Source organism: Hakea prostrata, chromosome 4, assembly GCF_041222555.1.
Source record: "Hakea prostrata isolate BN-2017 chromosome 4, UWA_Hpros_2, whole genome shotgun sequence".
Lineage (NCBI taxonomy): Eukaryota > Viridiplantae > Streptophyta > Magnoliopsida > Proteales > Proteaceae > Hakea > Hakea prostrata.
Window position 1 is genome coordinate 7,750,196 of NC_142603.1, and position 17,031 is coordinate 7,767,226.

Sequence of the window (17,031 nt, forward strand, 5' to 3'; positions counted from 1 at the left end):
TTTGCGATCTGCTTGAGTTATCCAATTTCAAAAGGACAATAGTTTCAAGCTTTCCCTAGCCCCTTTTTATCAATGAACTCCGGATGCATACAAAGAAGTGCAGCCGTTCATGCAAAAAATTCTTACCTTCAAGAGTTATCAATGTTTATCAAATTTGTTCATATGTAATGAATCACTATTAGATCAAATGACAAAGATGTTGAAAAAGAGACGGCTTTTCCCAACTTTGAATGAAAAATTCTCGACCTGTTTCTCTGTCTCCTTCTACCATGGAAAATTTCTTCCTCCCAATTATGAATCTTCACAAAGCTTGAAAGATATTGTTCATGGATAATGTTATAACCTTGGGATGTGAAGATAATACCGAATATAGATAAATTAAAATTGAAACTCAGTGTTAGTAACAGGGCGTTGGACTAATAAATTGGATAAGTCAGGAGATGTCATTAATATTAACAGGTAACTCGAGATGTCACTGAAAATTTCCCAAAAGAAAAACCATTATACAACTTCTAAGAGAAACATAGCCCTATTTACCAATAACACATTAAACTAGTTTCCAATAATTTGGGCTTAAAACAACGAAAATTCCTTCTACTGTTCTACACGGATCACCCTTGACACATAAAACCATACAAAAATCTTAAAACAATAATAATCACGCCAAGCAGTACTGGTAAACAGCTAAACACCACTACCTATTACAACAAAGCTAAGTAAAAATCGACCCCTCCTAAAAAAAAAAAAAAAAACCACAAGAAACCCAAAATTGTCTGTGTCATGCTTGGATTGCAAAATCTCCCTCCCTTATTCCTGTGCAACTCTTCCCTCCTCATCAGTCTTTCCAGCACTGTACACAACAGGTTAGAGATTAGAAGCTAAGAACCAAACCAAAAGCATACCCAGTAGGGAAAAAGGGCAGAACAGAGGCAGTCATGGTATACATGAAAAGCATGCACAAGACTAATAATTGGATATAATCATATTGAGAAATCAGGCAACAAAAGAAAAGATAAGCAGGAAGTCCAAGGGTGCTTTTATGCTTGGATGTTCAACATCAAAGCACTAGTTCCCAAAAAGAATCACAGTCTGGAACTTGAATATGCAAAACTTGTGGATGCTCTCATCTCTCAAAAAGTTTTGTTACTCTTCTCTTCTTCCCTATTGAAGAATTTGTGTCGTAAATGGTCAGCATTCACGGTATTCATGTTTGACCAACTCAACACCTTGCGGTTGGAAGCCCGGGTGGTTCGTTGCGGGTATTGGTGTTTGATCCAATTAACACCTTGCAGTGTGAAGCCTGGGCGTTTCTAGTTGAATCTCTCTTTCAACTTCTTTAAAGATCTCCTCCTAGTTTGAACAAGATTTGATTTTTATTCAAGTTCACACTTAACCAAACTGTAGCCAAGTACTGCAAAAACAGTGAGTTTGATTCATATGCAGCTCAACCCTTCTTATCCTCTACAGCATAAACACACGCTTCCAAACCCTGAAATTCTAACAGCCAAAACCAACAGTCAAAATCATCCACAAATCTGACCAGTTATACCTCACACCTTCTAACGAAATCATTTGAATTTGATTGAATTCTGCTCAGCCAAGCCTAGAATTTCCACTCATCTCTCTTCTCCAAACCCCAAACCCTAACCCTTAATTGCTACAGTTTCGAATGAGATAAGCTTCCACCATTAAAACGTCAATAAACCTTCAACATTGGAAAAGTTAATATTGCAGTTATCAAATAGGATTCCTCTCCAGTTTCTAAATTCCTGAAGTTTCAGATTCCATCTATTGTTACTACAGGTTCTAATTTCAGTTTCCACATCTGTCAATGCTTACCTCCTATTCTCTTCTTTGTAACCAATCTGTTTCTCTTTATGGATCTGATTTCTATTGTGATTTATGAACTTTTGAGATGCTAATTTTAAACTTTTTCATTAGGTTTTAAATTCTTTTTCCATATTCAATTTCCACTGATCATAATTTCAGCAATTGCTAATTCTGATTACTATTTTAGGAGTTTTACACTAAAGGCAATTAGAATACCACATAAACCACAACAGATGGTTTCCAGATAAACCTTGGAAGTAATCAAATTGAGTAGCACCAAACAGTAGAGCAAGAACAGAATAGGAACTAGCTTCCATAATCAGTCAATATAACAGTACAAATCGACCAAATTAAAAGTGGGTTATCAGTCAAGAACAACGAACCTTTGGGCAGAGAAGATATCGTCTCCACCTGTCTTCCTCCAACTTGTCTCAGTATCACTTCCATTATCACTTCCAAAACTCTTTTTTTGTAATGATTTGGCATCACGAGCCCCAGCATCCTTCTCCTTAAGTTTCATCGACTCAAGGTGGTCATCAATCTTCTTCCAATCTTGTCCTTTCTCCGCCAAAACCTCCTCTCTTGGCCGCGCTTCCCCAAATGGATTGGACCCTTTACTTCTCGTCGACGTCGATCCAGTCCCCGCCTGCTGCTGAAGCTGCTGATCTTCACTATTCACAGGCAACGTACGAGGCTGCAACACAAGTCTCCGCCTTCCACTTTCACCTCCAGTACCTTCTTCTCTTTTCTTCCCCCAAGTATCTGAATCCGAACGTCCTTCATTAGATGTCTCTTTCACGACTGTACCAAAACCTCCTCTTCGGTCCCTATGGTTTTCAAATCCATCCCCAAACCTGCGACCTTCCGGAGGTGTGTGGCTTTTGTTGGAAACCCAACTGGCGGATTCATCAGCTTTAGTATGCGAATCAGAAAAGCCACTTCTTTCCCTCCGTTCAGAAGCAGGAGCAGGTGCAGATCTCTTTGTGCCACTCCAATCATCGTTTTCATCAGCACGAGAAGGACCAGAATCCCTATTAAACCCACCGTTTCTACGCGGCTCATCCGAAACCCTAGATGAGCCCCACTTTGAGTTGGAAGATTCGTCGCCGTTGGAATACCTATTCCGACCAGAACTTTCGTTGAGGGCATAAGAACGGAAGCCATGGCGAGACCGCTCGAGCTCTTCGGCGGAACGCTCTCGCGGTCCGGTCGGTAGGCTGAGAACCTCGTCGATGGTGAGGCGGTTGAGATGAGTGGCGGTTTGAGCCGCTTTACCGGTTCCAGGTCCGACCGGTTTGCCGGTGCTGAATTCTGCTAAAGAGATGGCTTGACCTTTCTTCTTCTTGGATTTTGTGGTGGCTGCAGCGGTGGTTAATGGTGGGAAATCGAATTGGCCGTTCTCTTGTGGTTGTTCAACAAGTTCGGTTTTTTCGTGTTCTTCTCCTTCCGATTCAAGTGCCCACTTCCCGGGTTTCGACCAAGCAGATGATGATAAAGCCGTCGTCGTCATTTTTTCTCAGGTTCTTTCTTCTGTTTTGCTTTCCTCTTCTCTTCTCTTCTCTCACCCTTGTTTGCTTCTCAGTTTCTAATTCTGAAAACGACGACGGCGTTGGACTTATAACCCAGAAGGCAGAAACGCCCAGAGTGATGCTTCCATGAAAAACTTTTTAACTGCAGTTAAATTTAGAAGTTTATAGAAGAAATTAAAAAGAAATCCAATATAAGACAAAACAAACACGCCAGTATCCATGTCGGCCGTGGGAGTGAGTGAAGCATTTCCAAGAATGCTTTTGTGTGTGTGTCAAACTAATGGACAGAATTTTTCACCACCCTGGATTCGCGAAGGAGGATCTCTTCATCTGTACGAATTGATTCCTTGATTTGATAACTTTGATGGATCATTTGATTGGAAGGTAAATAATTTAAACATAGCATCAGATCACTGTAGATGAAGTTGTTTGTTCTCTTTTAACCCCAAACACAATTATCTTGTCCAGTCATTTTTTATTTTCCTTTTCTGATCCCACGGTACTTCAGGGAAAGGATATCACAATCTTTTTTTTTTTTTTTTAATCCTCTCTCTCTTTTTTGGTAGAAAAGGAGATCATCACAATTCAAAAGGGGAGGTTCAGTTTCCATGGCCGGTTGGTCTACACTTTTATACAAGTTAGCTTACAAAGTAAGCCTGAGCAGTAGTGGGCAAGAATCAGAACATTAGGACATATGAGTCATTGGCATTCATGGAATAAAAAAAAATTCAAAGAAAAGACTAGGAAAAACAAAAGAGGGGTCTCTCTCTTCATAAAGCAATGAACAAGTTCCTTGGTGTCTAGAGTCACTTGAGCTGCAATGTGCCAGAATATATGAAGGTGGCCAACAGGCAACTAGTTTTGAGTAGAAGATCATCACAGCTTTTGCATTTTAAAATTCGGTGAAAAGAAAGTAGGAGAGTCATCTAAAGCTTTCATTTTGGCAATTCATCAGAAGCAGCTCTTTAGCAGTGAGGCATTGATTCTATCTGTTATTCAGTTTGTTTATATATGTGTGCTCTGCCTCCATGTTTATTTACACATCAAAAGCCATCATTCATTTGTGAATCAACTTCTACCAGGAAAAAGAGACACTCAGAAGGAAACCCTAAGGTGGAAATAGTTCCTCAAGTATGAGAGTGACTAGGAGATCTGAGAACATGCTATCAACGTCTCTACGCCAGAGGAAGGCAGTTGTCCAAAAGTTTAATCCTCAGATATTACCATTTCTTCTATCAAATGCAGAACATTCAGTAATAAATGGAAACCAGGCCACTGTGAAATCCATCTTCTTCGGGTCATTCACTCATTTGATTTACTCGAGATGGCAAACAGGGGGAAATCACAGTTAAACAATAGAAATAAAGTGAAAAATAAATCCGATAAACCATTGATGTCATTATGGACAAATACGTGTACAACCAGCTCAAATAACTTATACCCATTGGCTGGGTCAAAACAAGATTCCTGTCTCACAGTTCCAGTCAACTGGAAGTGACACATGCAAATACAATGATATTTACATTAAAAAAATTACACATCATCTTCCTAAATACCACAAAGTTACCCTTGGCCACCACAAACTTCCTTCCCCGATCGCTGTTTCATGATCAAGAACCAGTTTGGCATGGATGTCCCAAACTTTGTTTTGGTCACACAATGATACATTGGCATGTCAGAGGAATGTAGGAAAGCTAGCTCCAAACCATTCTCTTCCAGGCATGTGTGCTTCTCAAGGAAATGGATACATCTTGTCCTTGAGTGATGAGAAACATCAGCTACTCTACCATGAATCATGATTTAACAAGCCAACAATTAAACAATGCACTAATCATAGTAGTCTGAACTCTGAAGGGCAATGAAATGGTCATTATCCATACTCTTTGCTGAATCCCCACGAACATACCATGAGATGTTTCCTGGACATGGAATCAAATGCAAATCATTAAGCTGAGATTTTTTATATCACACTTCAATTGGAAGTACCTGAAGGAACCATCGTGCTATGCTGGAGTACTAAGCAAACAAGAATGCATTCAGAAACCAGTCAATAGTATGAGTAGTTCATGTTGAATTTTGGACTGGTTTGGAGTTGAAGCAGTATGAGGAGCTAAAGCCCCAGTATGATGCTGCTGTAGGCCCATTTCACCTTTCAGGACTGCAGGGCCCACAGAAATACAGCAGTGCTTAGTTCTATGTGAACTAACTACAGTTCTTAAAAAGAGTCATTGGAGACTCCGATGTCTCCCTTGATCCCTTTTAAACAGTGGAACTATATGGGACAGAACCTGCCCCTTGCCATGTTAATTCTGCTTCTTTTTCTCCCCTTTTTTTGGGGTTTGTGTGGGGCCTTTGGGGGGGGGGGGGTATTGCTTGTTTCTCAAATATTCAACAACCAGTGTGGTCTAAGTTTGGTGTAAGCCATTATTGGAGCTAGTTTAAGTCATAAACTCATTAGAAATGAGTGCTAATCTGAGCAACTTCCCCTTACTTGGTAACTGACTATGCCTATGCACTTAGCTGCTGAAACTCCCCTGCAAGTTCAATGTTCTGGTAACATAAATTCAGAATTGACTAATTCAAAGTCATAATAAAAATAGTCACTGATTCAGGTCCAGATCATAGTTTTGTTTAAGTGCCTACATAAGGGGTCATCCATGCTTTGGCACACAACATAAAAAATTTTGCCATTAAATTGCTTTATCTTACACAGGTTCAAGAATTCAGGGATGGATCTTCTCTAACATACTACGTATGACTAATTGTCGATCCTACCTCCTCTATTTTCTCGACAGCCATCTTTGTCTCAGTGGAATTTAAAATAAGATGTGCATGAGCAGCATGGTCTTCCTTGGGGCAGGGTGTGCCTTGGGAACTTCCAAACTAGGGAATAAATTATTTAGACCCCATTCTGTTTATGTGAGTTTTACCCGCATGTGAGGCTGTGACTTCACTTGCTTCTGTCACCCTTTCTTAGGGGATGGTCCCTTGCCAACTTGACTAACCCCTTGGGTATTTACCATGGGCACAATAACAGGCACACCAGAGGTACAATCTTCCCTGTCTTCAATAAGATAAAGCCCACAATGAATATGGAGCAAAGTGTCTCAACAGGTTCTGAACCCATCTCACTGACTGGGAAAGCACAGATGATCCACATCAATGAAACTTGAATGTGTGGTTATGGCTGAAGGTGAACCCAGGTATGCTCTACTAATATGAGTAGGTTCCCGTTATTCAAGAAAGGTTGTCATGACACAACCGCACATATGATCTGGTATTCTTTTGTTCCCAATACTGGTAATGTATCTGTGATCTTAAGTCTTGATATATTCTCGATAAGGTAATATTTCTTTTTTGGGCAAGGAAAAAGACGATAAACTGAGACTAATGCAACAACTTTCTGGAATAATTCAAAGTTACGGTCAATATTTATCTAATACTTCAAGATGTGTTTGCAGTCTCAATTAAAACAGCTATTTAAAGCCGAAGCCTGATCACTTTAAATAAAATTTTGCTGGGAAATAGCAGAACAGAAATTCCTGTAGTTACCAAATAAGTGTCATAAACTAAAATGCAAAGGTTGGCTAGGTAGTTACCCTCAGAATGCCACAAGGCATGTTAGTGGGATAAAAAATTTGGTGGACAGATACCAATATCCTCTGTTAATTTGCCAAGTTTAATGCAAAAGGATTTGCCCAACAGGAAAATAATGAAGTCTTGAAAATCTGGAACTTCCAGAAGAGTGCATAGACATACATCAGAGGTATCAATTAGCTGAAACTTTACTCATGGTCAATCTAGACCATGGACAAGAATCCAACGGATGGGAATTGTTGTTTCATCCTTCTACGTGGCACATGTAAGTGAGCCACCAAGTCAAGTTTAGGTGGATGAACTCCATAACCAATCTTTAACCTTAATCTAACGATAAATATCAATCAGGTAACAGCCAAATTCTAAAATTTCCCTTCTTAAATCATGCATCCTGTAGATTAAGATGGCTAAAATTTCCATAAGAAAGAAGCTGAATGAATGACACGATGATTATGATAATCCCACTAAAGTTTAACCAAGAATTGAGGTTTCTCCCAACCCTGACAGGTACCTGTTGCAGGAGTAGCTTCTTTTTCTCGAGTTGAATGTAATATGATTGTCCCAGAAAGCACAGTAATAAATCCGCATAGTTCAGAAGCTATACTGCTCATATCCTGATCCGACCAATCCTACAAATAAAACATAAAGATAACTCGAACTTACTGTCAAATTGTTTGGCACTTAAAATAAATGCAGAATTATTATTGGTTGAAAAGATAAATTACCTTAAACATTATTGCACTTGCTATGATAGTAAGTGTAGTGAACATTACATAATAAATTGGAGAAACCACAGCTGTGTTGAAAGTATCTAATGCCTGCAATAGTGAAATTATACACTTTAGAGAATATGTTATATTCTATGAGATGAAAAACATAAACATCACTAATTTCAAACTGCAAAGCTTGAAAGTTCATTTTCTTAACATATTCAAAGCTCAGCTCTGTGAGTATAACAAGCTCAAGTCCTGGACAAAGATAAAATGAAGACAACGCTAATTGAAGATACTCTTTAACAATGCAAAATAATAGAAGCCGAAGAAAACAAGACCAAGACTTGAGCGGTCAAACCTATGGTTTCTCTGGCTGAAATCAAAGAAAGGTCAAGAAAACATGAAACAATAGGGATATAGTCCTAGGAAGAGCAACTCTTCTGCAAATTTCTTCAATCAACTGAAAAGAGAATAACCATCTTTCACAAATATTTATAGCTGAGCCATATTACATTTCAAATTATCTACAAGCCACACTAGCATAAGTACACAATGACAAAACACTCAAAAGAAGAAAGAAACTTCAGGTGATTAAATTCAAAGAAACATAAATCCTGTCACAGACTAACAACCCTCCAGTAAATTGTCCATAGCTATCCCAATACAATTCAACAGCAACATAGCTTCATCTGAGCTAAATGGGGCCAGCCACATGGATTCCCACTCTCCAATATGTTCAATTCAGCATCATAGCTGGTACCACTTCTCCAGTGTTAGTTTAGGCCTTCCCCTGGCTCCTGTAGCATTTCACTCCTTCGAACTGAAGCATCCCTATGCCTTTGTTGAACATGATTTTGCCACCACAAATGACTCATTTCTTTTTATCATGCACTGAGGCTACTCCTTGCTCAGCTCTAATATGTTCATTCCTTTAACCTTCCTAATCTTGCTTTCATCCATCTCAACATCCTCATTTATGCTACACTTAGTTTATCTATGTGCAGCTTCATAATTGCCCAACAGTCTCCATATATTAGACCTGGTTGAATGATGGTCATATAAAATTTTACTTTAAGCTTTAAAGGGATATGGCTTTCATACAACACCTTGGCCACACTTTTCCACTTCATCCATCCTCCTTTAACCTTTCAGGCAACATAATCCTTTATGCCCCCTTCTTTACTTGCAACACTCACTTGTTGGAATCTCCTTCTCATCCAAACTCAGCATTCCTCTTTTTGTCCTAGGCTGGTTAAAGTTACACCATTTATTACATTTTTGTTCTACCTAATTGAGAATCTTGTGATCCCAATTATTGATCTTCACCTCCAACTTGAAGTATATCAGTGCTTTTGTCTCATCCAACACACCAATATCATCAGCAAACAGAATAAACCAAGGGACCGCATCTTGTATGCTTTTAGTTAAATCCATGATGAGCAAGAGTAGACAAAGGCTTAAGGCCGATCTTTGATCTAACTCCATCCTAATAGGGAACTCGCTACCATGACCCCTAATAGTATTTAGAAAAACCGGTCACCACAGCATCATACATGTCTCTAATTGTGTGACATCTTTACAGGACACCCTTCTCTTCTCAAAGATATGCTAGATAACTCTTTAGGGACTCTATTAAAGGCTAGTTCCAAGTCAATTGAAACCGTCTAGAGATCCTTCTTGCCCTTCTATATCCTTCCATGAGTCTCTAAAGTAAGAAAATTTCATCATGCATCTTCTTGGCATAAAAGTTTGAATTGGTTCTCTGAAATAGTAGATTCCTTTTCCAAGAGGGCTTAATTAGTCCTCATAACTTCATGGTATGGTTCATTATTTTAATTCCTCTGTAGTTATTGCATCACCGAATATCAACTTCATTTTTGTGCATTGGCATCATAATGCTTCTCTCCATTCATTTGATATTTTCTTTGTATTCATAATCTTGTTAGAGAGCTTTGCAAGCTAAAACAAACAGAAAATTCTAGGTTCTTCCATACTTCTATTGGAAGTTGGAACACTGTTAGGGCCTAGGTTACCTATTTTCATCTTTCTCAATGTTTATTTCACTTCATATAATCTAATTGTAAATCTATGTCATATTGACGGAGTGATGCTCATACACTATTTTTAGTTTCATGTTTCGTAATGTTCAATTCAAATTCTGGACAGAACTGACGGCTGCATTGTGAGAGCTGAAAATTGGGTCCTCTTGTCGGAAACTAGTAAGATGAAATTCTAGGATTTCAACATTTGGATGGGGATGACACTTGGATAGAGGCGGAGGGCTTGTATAGTGATCTCGGGTCAAATATGGAAGGGTTTTTGATGGTTAGACATTAAGTAAATGAAGAAACATAGAAGTAGAAACTTAAGGATCATAAGAGATCTAGGGTTTATGAGTGTTGGATAGGGAAGCCCTGATGATCAAGACTAGGACAGGTTGTGTTGGGGGGGGGGGGCTTAGAGTTGATTTTGAGTAAATCCTCATGGTGGTTTTAGGAGATAAGAAACAGAAATCGGGAATGAGGACCTGCAATTATCTTGTTGGTTCTTTAATTTGGGCTGGACTGTATAGTTTAGTAGTTGATCAAAATCAAAATTGAATCTGATCCTTGAGCTGTGTTCTTGTTCTTCAAAGTAATGAAGAGGAAGCTTGATTAGGGACCCCTTCAGCCTCACACCATCAAAAAGCCAATTAGATATCCAAACCAATCCTACCTGAGCTTAGATCAAACAATTAAATGGAAGTCTCACAAGGAGGAAGGCATCAACAGCTTGCACAAAAAATTCAATAATCTGAGTTGTTCTCACTTCTCAGCTCCAGAAGGTAGGCTATATTTAAAATACTCCACTAGTACTAGCACTACTACTACTACTACTACTACTACTACTACTACTACTAGAACAATAGGTGCAGAATCCTTATTTTTCTCTATAGGTTACTCATGTGCTGATCACATGCTAGCTTAAATTGAACCAAACTTAAATTGATCCACTGGTTCAATTGGTTGATGAAACACACCGACCCAAAAAAAAAAACCTAAGTGAAGAACTATACTACTAGTACTACTACTACTAATACCAGTGATTCTTCTTTTCTCTTGTTCTTCTTGCATATGTAGGTCTATAGATCGTATCGGTAACTTCACATTTGGGTTGTATTCCACTTTTTTTCTCCTTTTGGAGATTGTGTTGGCAAACAATACTAAGGCCCTGATCGTCAGTTGAGGGTATCCAGGCCTTTACTCTACGTTGAATGTTTCTCCTACTTGGCAAGGAAAGTGTATTCTGATCTATGTATGCAAGTGCTTGACACTAAGTCCTACCCTGCAAAGAGATTGGGAATTCCAAGCCACCAAGAGATTTGGGAGTGGACAGAGGACTGAAGTGAGGCTGTGCCAAACAACTATCAATCTTTATGTATTGTTTTCTTTATTGTTCTGTACTCACTTTTGTTGGATTTAAGATGATATAGTTGAGGGGTTGAAAGACATTTGATTTGGGCTAAGAATCCCCATTCACAGAATTCAACCTTCAGACCTCTCCGGTTGCTTACATGCACGATACTAAAGTTCCATTGACGCCATAGTTTACAAGTTCCTCAACAAGCATTTCAATATTTAAATAGTGTCCATATGGTTTATTAAAACTACACCAGATGTCATCAATTTGGAGACACAGCAGCCAATATTAGGAATTTGGTAATCTTTGTTGCATCAACCTTTTAACTGATAAAGTACTTGAGCCAAGTGTGCATTGGTTTCTGACACAGCACAGTCGTATTCTCATAATACCACACCCCCCCCCCTTCCCGTGCATTCTTTGGCACCTCATCGCACAATATTTCTTCAATTGAAGAAAGAATAAAATGAGTTTACATATATATAATGCCCATGCGTGTGTATATGGTGGTAGAGATTTTTCCATACAACCCATTGTTTGTTCAAAGCATTTTACTTCCTCCTCCAGTCCTACTTAATATCCACCAGGCTATTGTAAAGATGATAGAATGCATCAAATTTGTTTTCAGAAAAATAACTACAAGGAACAAGAAGTGAACACATATGCACCAACCTTGTTAAGGTAATTTAATTGTGTGATGACACATACGACTGCAACTGCAACAAAGAACCATGTCTGAGGATATGCTATTTGACTCATCCCTTCTAGTGTAAGCCTTATTGCAATTCCAATGGCTTTTATGCATACAACCTACATATCATACAATGAAAATGATGCAGCTCAAAAGATAAGAAGGCCACCAGCAAACAAAGCAACCAAAATTTGACTAATATGCTCAATTTTTGAGTATCAACTGGGTTACAAGGCCATGGGCTTAATACTTTTGGTATAATATTGTAATGGGCCATTTATGTTACGTAGATATTAAGTCTTCTCTTTTTTGGATGAATGAAATAATCGTTAACCAAAGCCCTGGAGGGGAGAAAAAGTATAAGAGAGGAGAGAAAGAGGAAAAAAAGGGGGGGGGGTTACTTAACAAAGGGGAACCTAGACCCCAAGAGACAACAATAATTCTGTTCCTTGGGGAGTCCAAAACTGGGGTTTGGAGAAGGAACTGAAGTCTAGCGGAGACATCAAAGAAGATGGCGCTCCAAATTGAGTCTACAAATCTAGATTTGGAGGTCCATCTTCTGAGGTTCCACTCCTACCAGAGGTGAGAGATTAAGTCCCTGAACACCAAAAATATTAAGTCTTATATAGGAACATGTAGTTAACTTCTATTTTGCAATGTTTTAGAATAGCTTCCATTTTGACAAGAGACTCAAGTATGAGGAATTGTCCCCACCGTATGTAGGAAAAAGAACAAGGGATCATATCCACAACAAGATTTGACAAAACTAGGGCTCTTTGGGATGATTTTCTATGAGATGAAGTTTGAAATAGTGAGATGCAAGTCAAGTTCTAGGTGAGAGGCCTATTTGGTATCCTACTTGCACATTTTTCAAAAGCCAGTTTCTGGTTTCTTCATCCTACTGCATATGACTTCAGATTCTGTTTTCCTCAATCTTTTATAAGTGTTCATCTTCCCACTAAATACTGCTAGTTTCTTCTAGTTTAAATCTGAGACTGATGCTGTAATAAGCACCACTTCATTCCATCAGTTCCACATTTTTGTGCCAGTACCCTGCCTATTCACTAGTTCTATTGCAGTACTCCTTATTATAACTTCTATTATCTAGTCTCAATTACTAATTTATACTTCTTAATTACTTAACCAACTCTATGTTCTTACTTTATCCCAATTGCTGTTTCAATTTAACCACCAAATCTGAGTTTTTATTTTCTAGAAGTTTCTAAAATCCATTTGCGGAAGTTCTTCTGTTCCATTTCCCCAGCGAAAAAAAGAGTCAGTGCCAGAACTGCAAATCCTACCATTGGGTACCATATTTTGATGGTTAATTTTCCTGTTCAATAGAGTATGCCAACCTGGATGACAACCCCCATCAGATTTCTCAGTTTTAAGTTATTCCAAATCTTCCTATTTTGGTCCTAAGGATTTGTTCTGCAATCCTTACCTTTGGGTATGCATCTGAACCTACTTTGGTATACCACATGGCATTGTAGAATGTCTAGAGCTTACTGCACAAAGAGATTAAATAACTTAATATGAGAACAAGCTTATTGTTGTCTCCGGGGGTCTTAGCTCTCCTTTCCGGTCTTCCTTTTGAAGATTGCTTTCTTGTTCCTCTTTCGTTAATAAATTATTTATTCATCCCAAAAAAAAAAAAAAAAATTAATATGAGAAAGTCTAAATGAAGCTCAGTCACAGAGAGACTTTACGACGTGGTTCAAGAGAAAAAGAAGGGCAGCACAAAGATCAAAACTCAAACTCAAGGACTACTTCACTCTCTCAAAAAAGCAAACTGGGGAATTTTTTTTCTTTCTTTTCTTTTTTTTTTTTTTTTTTTTTTTTTGGGGGGGGGGGGATGAAATTTGAGTGGGAAGCATAGAATTACTGTAAAATTTCGATGTACACTGAGACATTAACGAGATCTCACCGAGATATCTCAAATAGTACCAAGATCTAGCCAAAATCTAACAAAGATATCCAAGATATGACCAAGGTAACTAGGGTATTATCAGGACATTTGACATATGGCCGATCCTGGTTGAGTTGGGTACCCAGGGTTTTGAATGCCATCTTGTCTTGCCTTTTCAAAAAGCGATATATCTTGCGGGATATCAAACTATGGGGCAGAAGCAGATGTGTCCATCAAAGTGGACCAAGAATGATTAAGCATGTGGTATTTTTAGTGTCCAATAGGCTGATGAGCCCCCCTTCCCAGCCCCACAAATCCAAATATGGACTTCTATGTGCGGATTGAGACCTGCAGTAATGTATTTATAAATTTATCCAATGACTAGATCAGGAGTTGTGGCCATTGTTCAGTGTGATCCTAATTTTACGTAAGAACGGTAGTGTTCCTTTCCAACCTACTATACCTACATTATCATTGAACGTAACACAGGATGAAAGTAAAATACCGTCAGTGAACCCATTAGAGAACATATTCCCAGGTAGATCAATATGTTTGTTTGCCCATAACGAGGTTCAAAGTGCAGCACCAGAAGTAATACCACCGAAACTGCTGCAATCGAATAAGAGAGAAAAGCTGCAGAAAAAGGAAAAGAAGCGGAAAGGAAAAACGATTAATCCCATCCAAAAACTAAGTCGTTAAGGAATTTATTAGAAGGGGCAAGAAAGTGCCTCAACCAACATTACCTGGTTGAATTGCCAGAGTCCAGATTTCTTGCACGGAGTTTGGGGTGTGCTCTTCGGGTGCATGGATTACAATCACCACTGAACCGACAATACATGACACACATCCCAAAACACCTAGTTTCTGCAATCTTTCCTTCAGCATAAAGTGTGCCAAAACCGCACTACTCAAATCCACCAAAGAGTGTGAGCTCAAAATGCAATTGAAACTCTTAATAAACATATAGAACTAACAGTTCTTCATATTACCTGATAATTATGCTCAATGCACCTAACGGGGTGACTAGAACAGCTGGAGCAAAAACATATGCCACAGAGTTTGCAGCCTCTCCAATAATCACTGTTTGTCAAGAAACTTCAGGCTCAAGGATATTTATGAAGGAAAAATCAACAAATAAATAGATAACTTGCTATCAGGTTCATGAGCTTACTTGTTACCATGCCTGCCCACCAAAGTGGCTCTAGCAAGTAAGTATATCCTCCAATCCCTACATGTTGAAACAATAAAGAAACATATACTTCAGTTAATGAAACCTCTGCAGACGGCTGATTTTATTAACAGGAACTGCGGATAAAATTTACCTTCAAAATAGAGGCCAACAGACGCTTGAAATATAGTTTTAAAACAAGGGAGAAAAGAACCTTATGAGTGATAGACACATAAAGAGAAAGCCTAAACCAATAAGACTAGAACTACGACTCAGTTCACCAGAAATGGTTTACAGTAGCTGTTGGCAGACCCATGATACTAATTCACAAGTCGCATGCACCTAGTAAAACTGCTCAAGAAATTCTGCTAAAAATCACAATGAACAACCCACCTTACAAGTTATATGGTTTGTCGAGAAAAGAAAATTTCGTCGCAAAAATACGACACAAATTTTAACAACTGTACCAACGACGAATATTTGAAGCCCCAAAATCTGAGACTATAACAGAGGCCAGTTGATATCAAAGCCAACCTCCATTTGGTAGCATTACTGTTCCAACATCGGAACTCTGTTCTCTAAGTTTTTAATCTCTCGCAGTTGTAGTTCAAGTTCAGACAACATATCTATTTCGAATTGGAAGATTGGAGCTACACATATTCCTTGGGCAGAAAAGTGAAAAAGAACGGCAGAACTGATCCAATTGGTCACTTAAAACGAGCGTTCAGATTTTATCAGTCGTGGAGAATGAATCCAAATGACAAATCAGATTGAGATCTAATATTTATGCAGATCAAAGGAAATGTATAGAAAAACAAAATACATGGTTATTAAAGAATTGAAGTATCATTATTTTTCTTTTATCGGTGTGTTCATCCTTTACCTGCGCGAGTACCAGAAGCACCAGCACGTTTAAGGCCTTTCTTCTTCAATATGAAACTTGCACCAATAAAAGAGCTCGATAGGACCGCGAGAAAGAGTCCTCTCGCATTGTCCGAGATCGTCATCTCTGCTTGCTTCGACACGAATTGGTTTTTTTTGAAATTGAAATGTCCTACAAATTACAGAAGGAGCATTTGGATTTCGCGCCAGCAAAATTCGATTTCCAGCGCTGACCCGAACGTCCTCTGCGACGCGACGATTTTTCGTTTTCTGAAACAGATCTTAGAAATTAGAAGACGCCCGTAAAACCCAACTACTGATCGCCCTTTTGTCGGGAAGTTCTTTAATTGGAGTAAATACGATCAACCCACATTTTGCTGAGCCGCATTGGCGGCGGAGTATTAATCAATATATTGATTGAATTTAATATATGCCTTTAAATAAATATTAAAAAAAAAAAGAGTGAGACAATATTCGATATGTATGATGTATCTAATTTATTATATCCAAGGTTTGAAGTTTCAGTGAAATAATTTCACAGGCTAACTGGTGAAATTTGCCAAAATTTTTCTTGAAATTTCATTTAAATTCGACTTGTTATAAAAGTATAAAACCCTACTTCTCTTTTTCAAAGACCCTAAACGGCTTAACCAGCAAACTTCGGCCTCTCTCTCGAGTCTTCTTCTTGGAAGGTTGAACGAAGGTTCATCTTCCACAGATCTCTTCTCTGCCATGAGCTCAAAGGCTGGCATGGCTTCCTAGTTGCTATGATCTATCATAGCTTCCATTCATGCTTTATTTTCCTCAAAAATTTTCAAATCTACTTCTACACATATCAATGTGTTTGACTCTACCTTTTCACCAACTTAGCTCACATTCTGGGTTGCGATTTACTTTAAATTGAAGTTTTATTTATTTTTTTATATTATTTTTACCACCCTACTTTGTCTGAATAACTCTAATTTATTTCCATTTCATCTCTTCTTTTTTTGAAAGAAAATTTATTTTTGTTTCTCAAACAGAGGGAAGAAAATCTATTTGATTTTTCCAAACATCATAAGTTTTGGTTTTACTTTGAGTTGATGGGATAGAAATCCAGAAAATCATGAGGAATTTGTCGGATTTTGCTGTTCGTTGGAAATCAGCAATTTTCTCGGCGATATCTAGCATGTCTCAATTTCGCTTAAAAAAATTGTTAGATACAATTTCGACAAATTGTTTTTCTATGGTTATATCTAATAAGGATACATATCGATTAATATCGTGTTTTACAGTGAGATATTTTAAACCATGCTTTTTGATGTGTTGAAACT

The 17,031-nt window shown here is 38.3% G+C and overlaps 2 protein-coding genes across 2 annotated transcripts; both read right to left on the reverse strand.

Annotated features, from left to right (window-relative positions):
- Window positions 1-416: 416 nt before the first annotated feature.
- LOC149017571 (eukaryotic translation initiation factor 4B3-like) lies at window positions 417-3,497 on the reverse strand. Its single transcript, XM_089151903.1, has 2 exons — window positions 2,214-3,497; window positions 417-850 (listed from the first exon to the last, which is right to left on the reverse strand). Exons 1-2 carry the CDS (start codon window positions 3,338-3,340, stop codon window positions 808-810), a joined length of 1,170 nt encoding a protein of 389 aa, XP_089008029.1. The 5' UTR covers window positions 3,341-3,497; the 3' UTR covers window positions 417-807.
- Window positions 3,498-4,210: 713 nt separating this feature from the next.
- LOC149017572 (putative magnesium transporter NIPA6) lies at window positions 4,211-16,072 on the reverse strand. Its single transcript, XM_089151905.1, has 9 exons — window positions 15,720-16,072; window positions 14,840-14,896; window positions 14,658-14,748; window positions 14,412-14,572; window positions 14,174-14,301; window positions 11,741-11,878; window positions 7,682-7,774; window positions 7,468-7,585; window positions 4,211-5,278 (listed from the first exon to the last, which is right to left on the reverse strand). The coding sequence occupies exons 1-9, from the start codon at window positions 15,841-15,843 to the stop codon at window positions 5,187-5,189; spliced, it is 1,002 nt and encodes a 333-aa protein (XP_089008031.1). The 5' UTR covers window positions 15,844-16,072; the 3' UTR covers window positions 4,211-5,186.
- Between the last annotated feature and the right edge of the window lie 959 nt (window positions 16,073-17,031).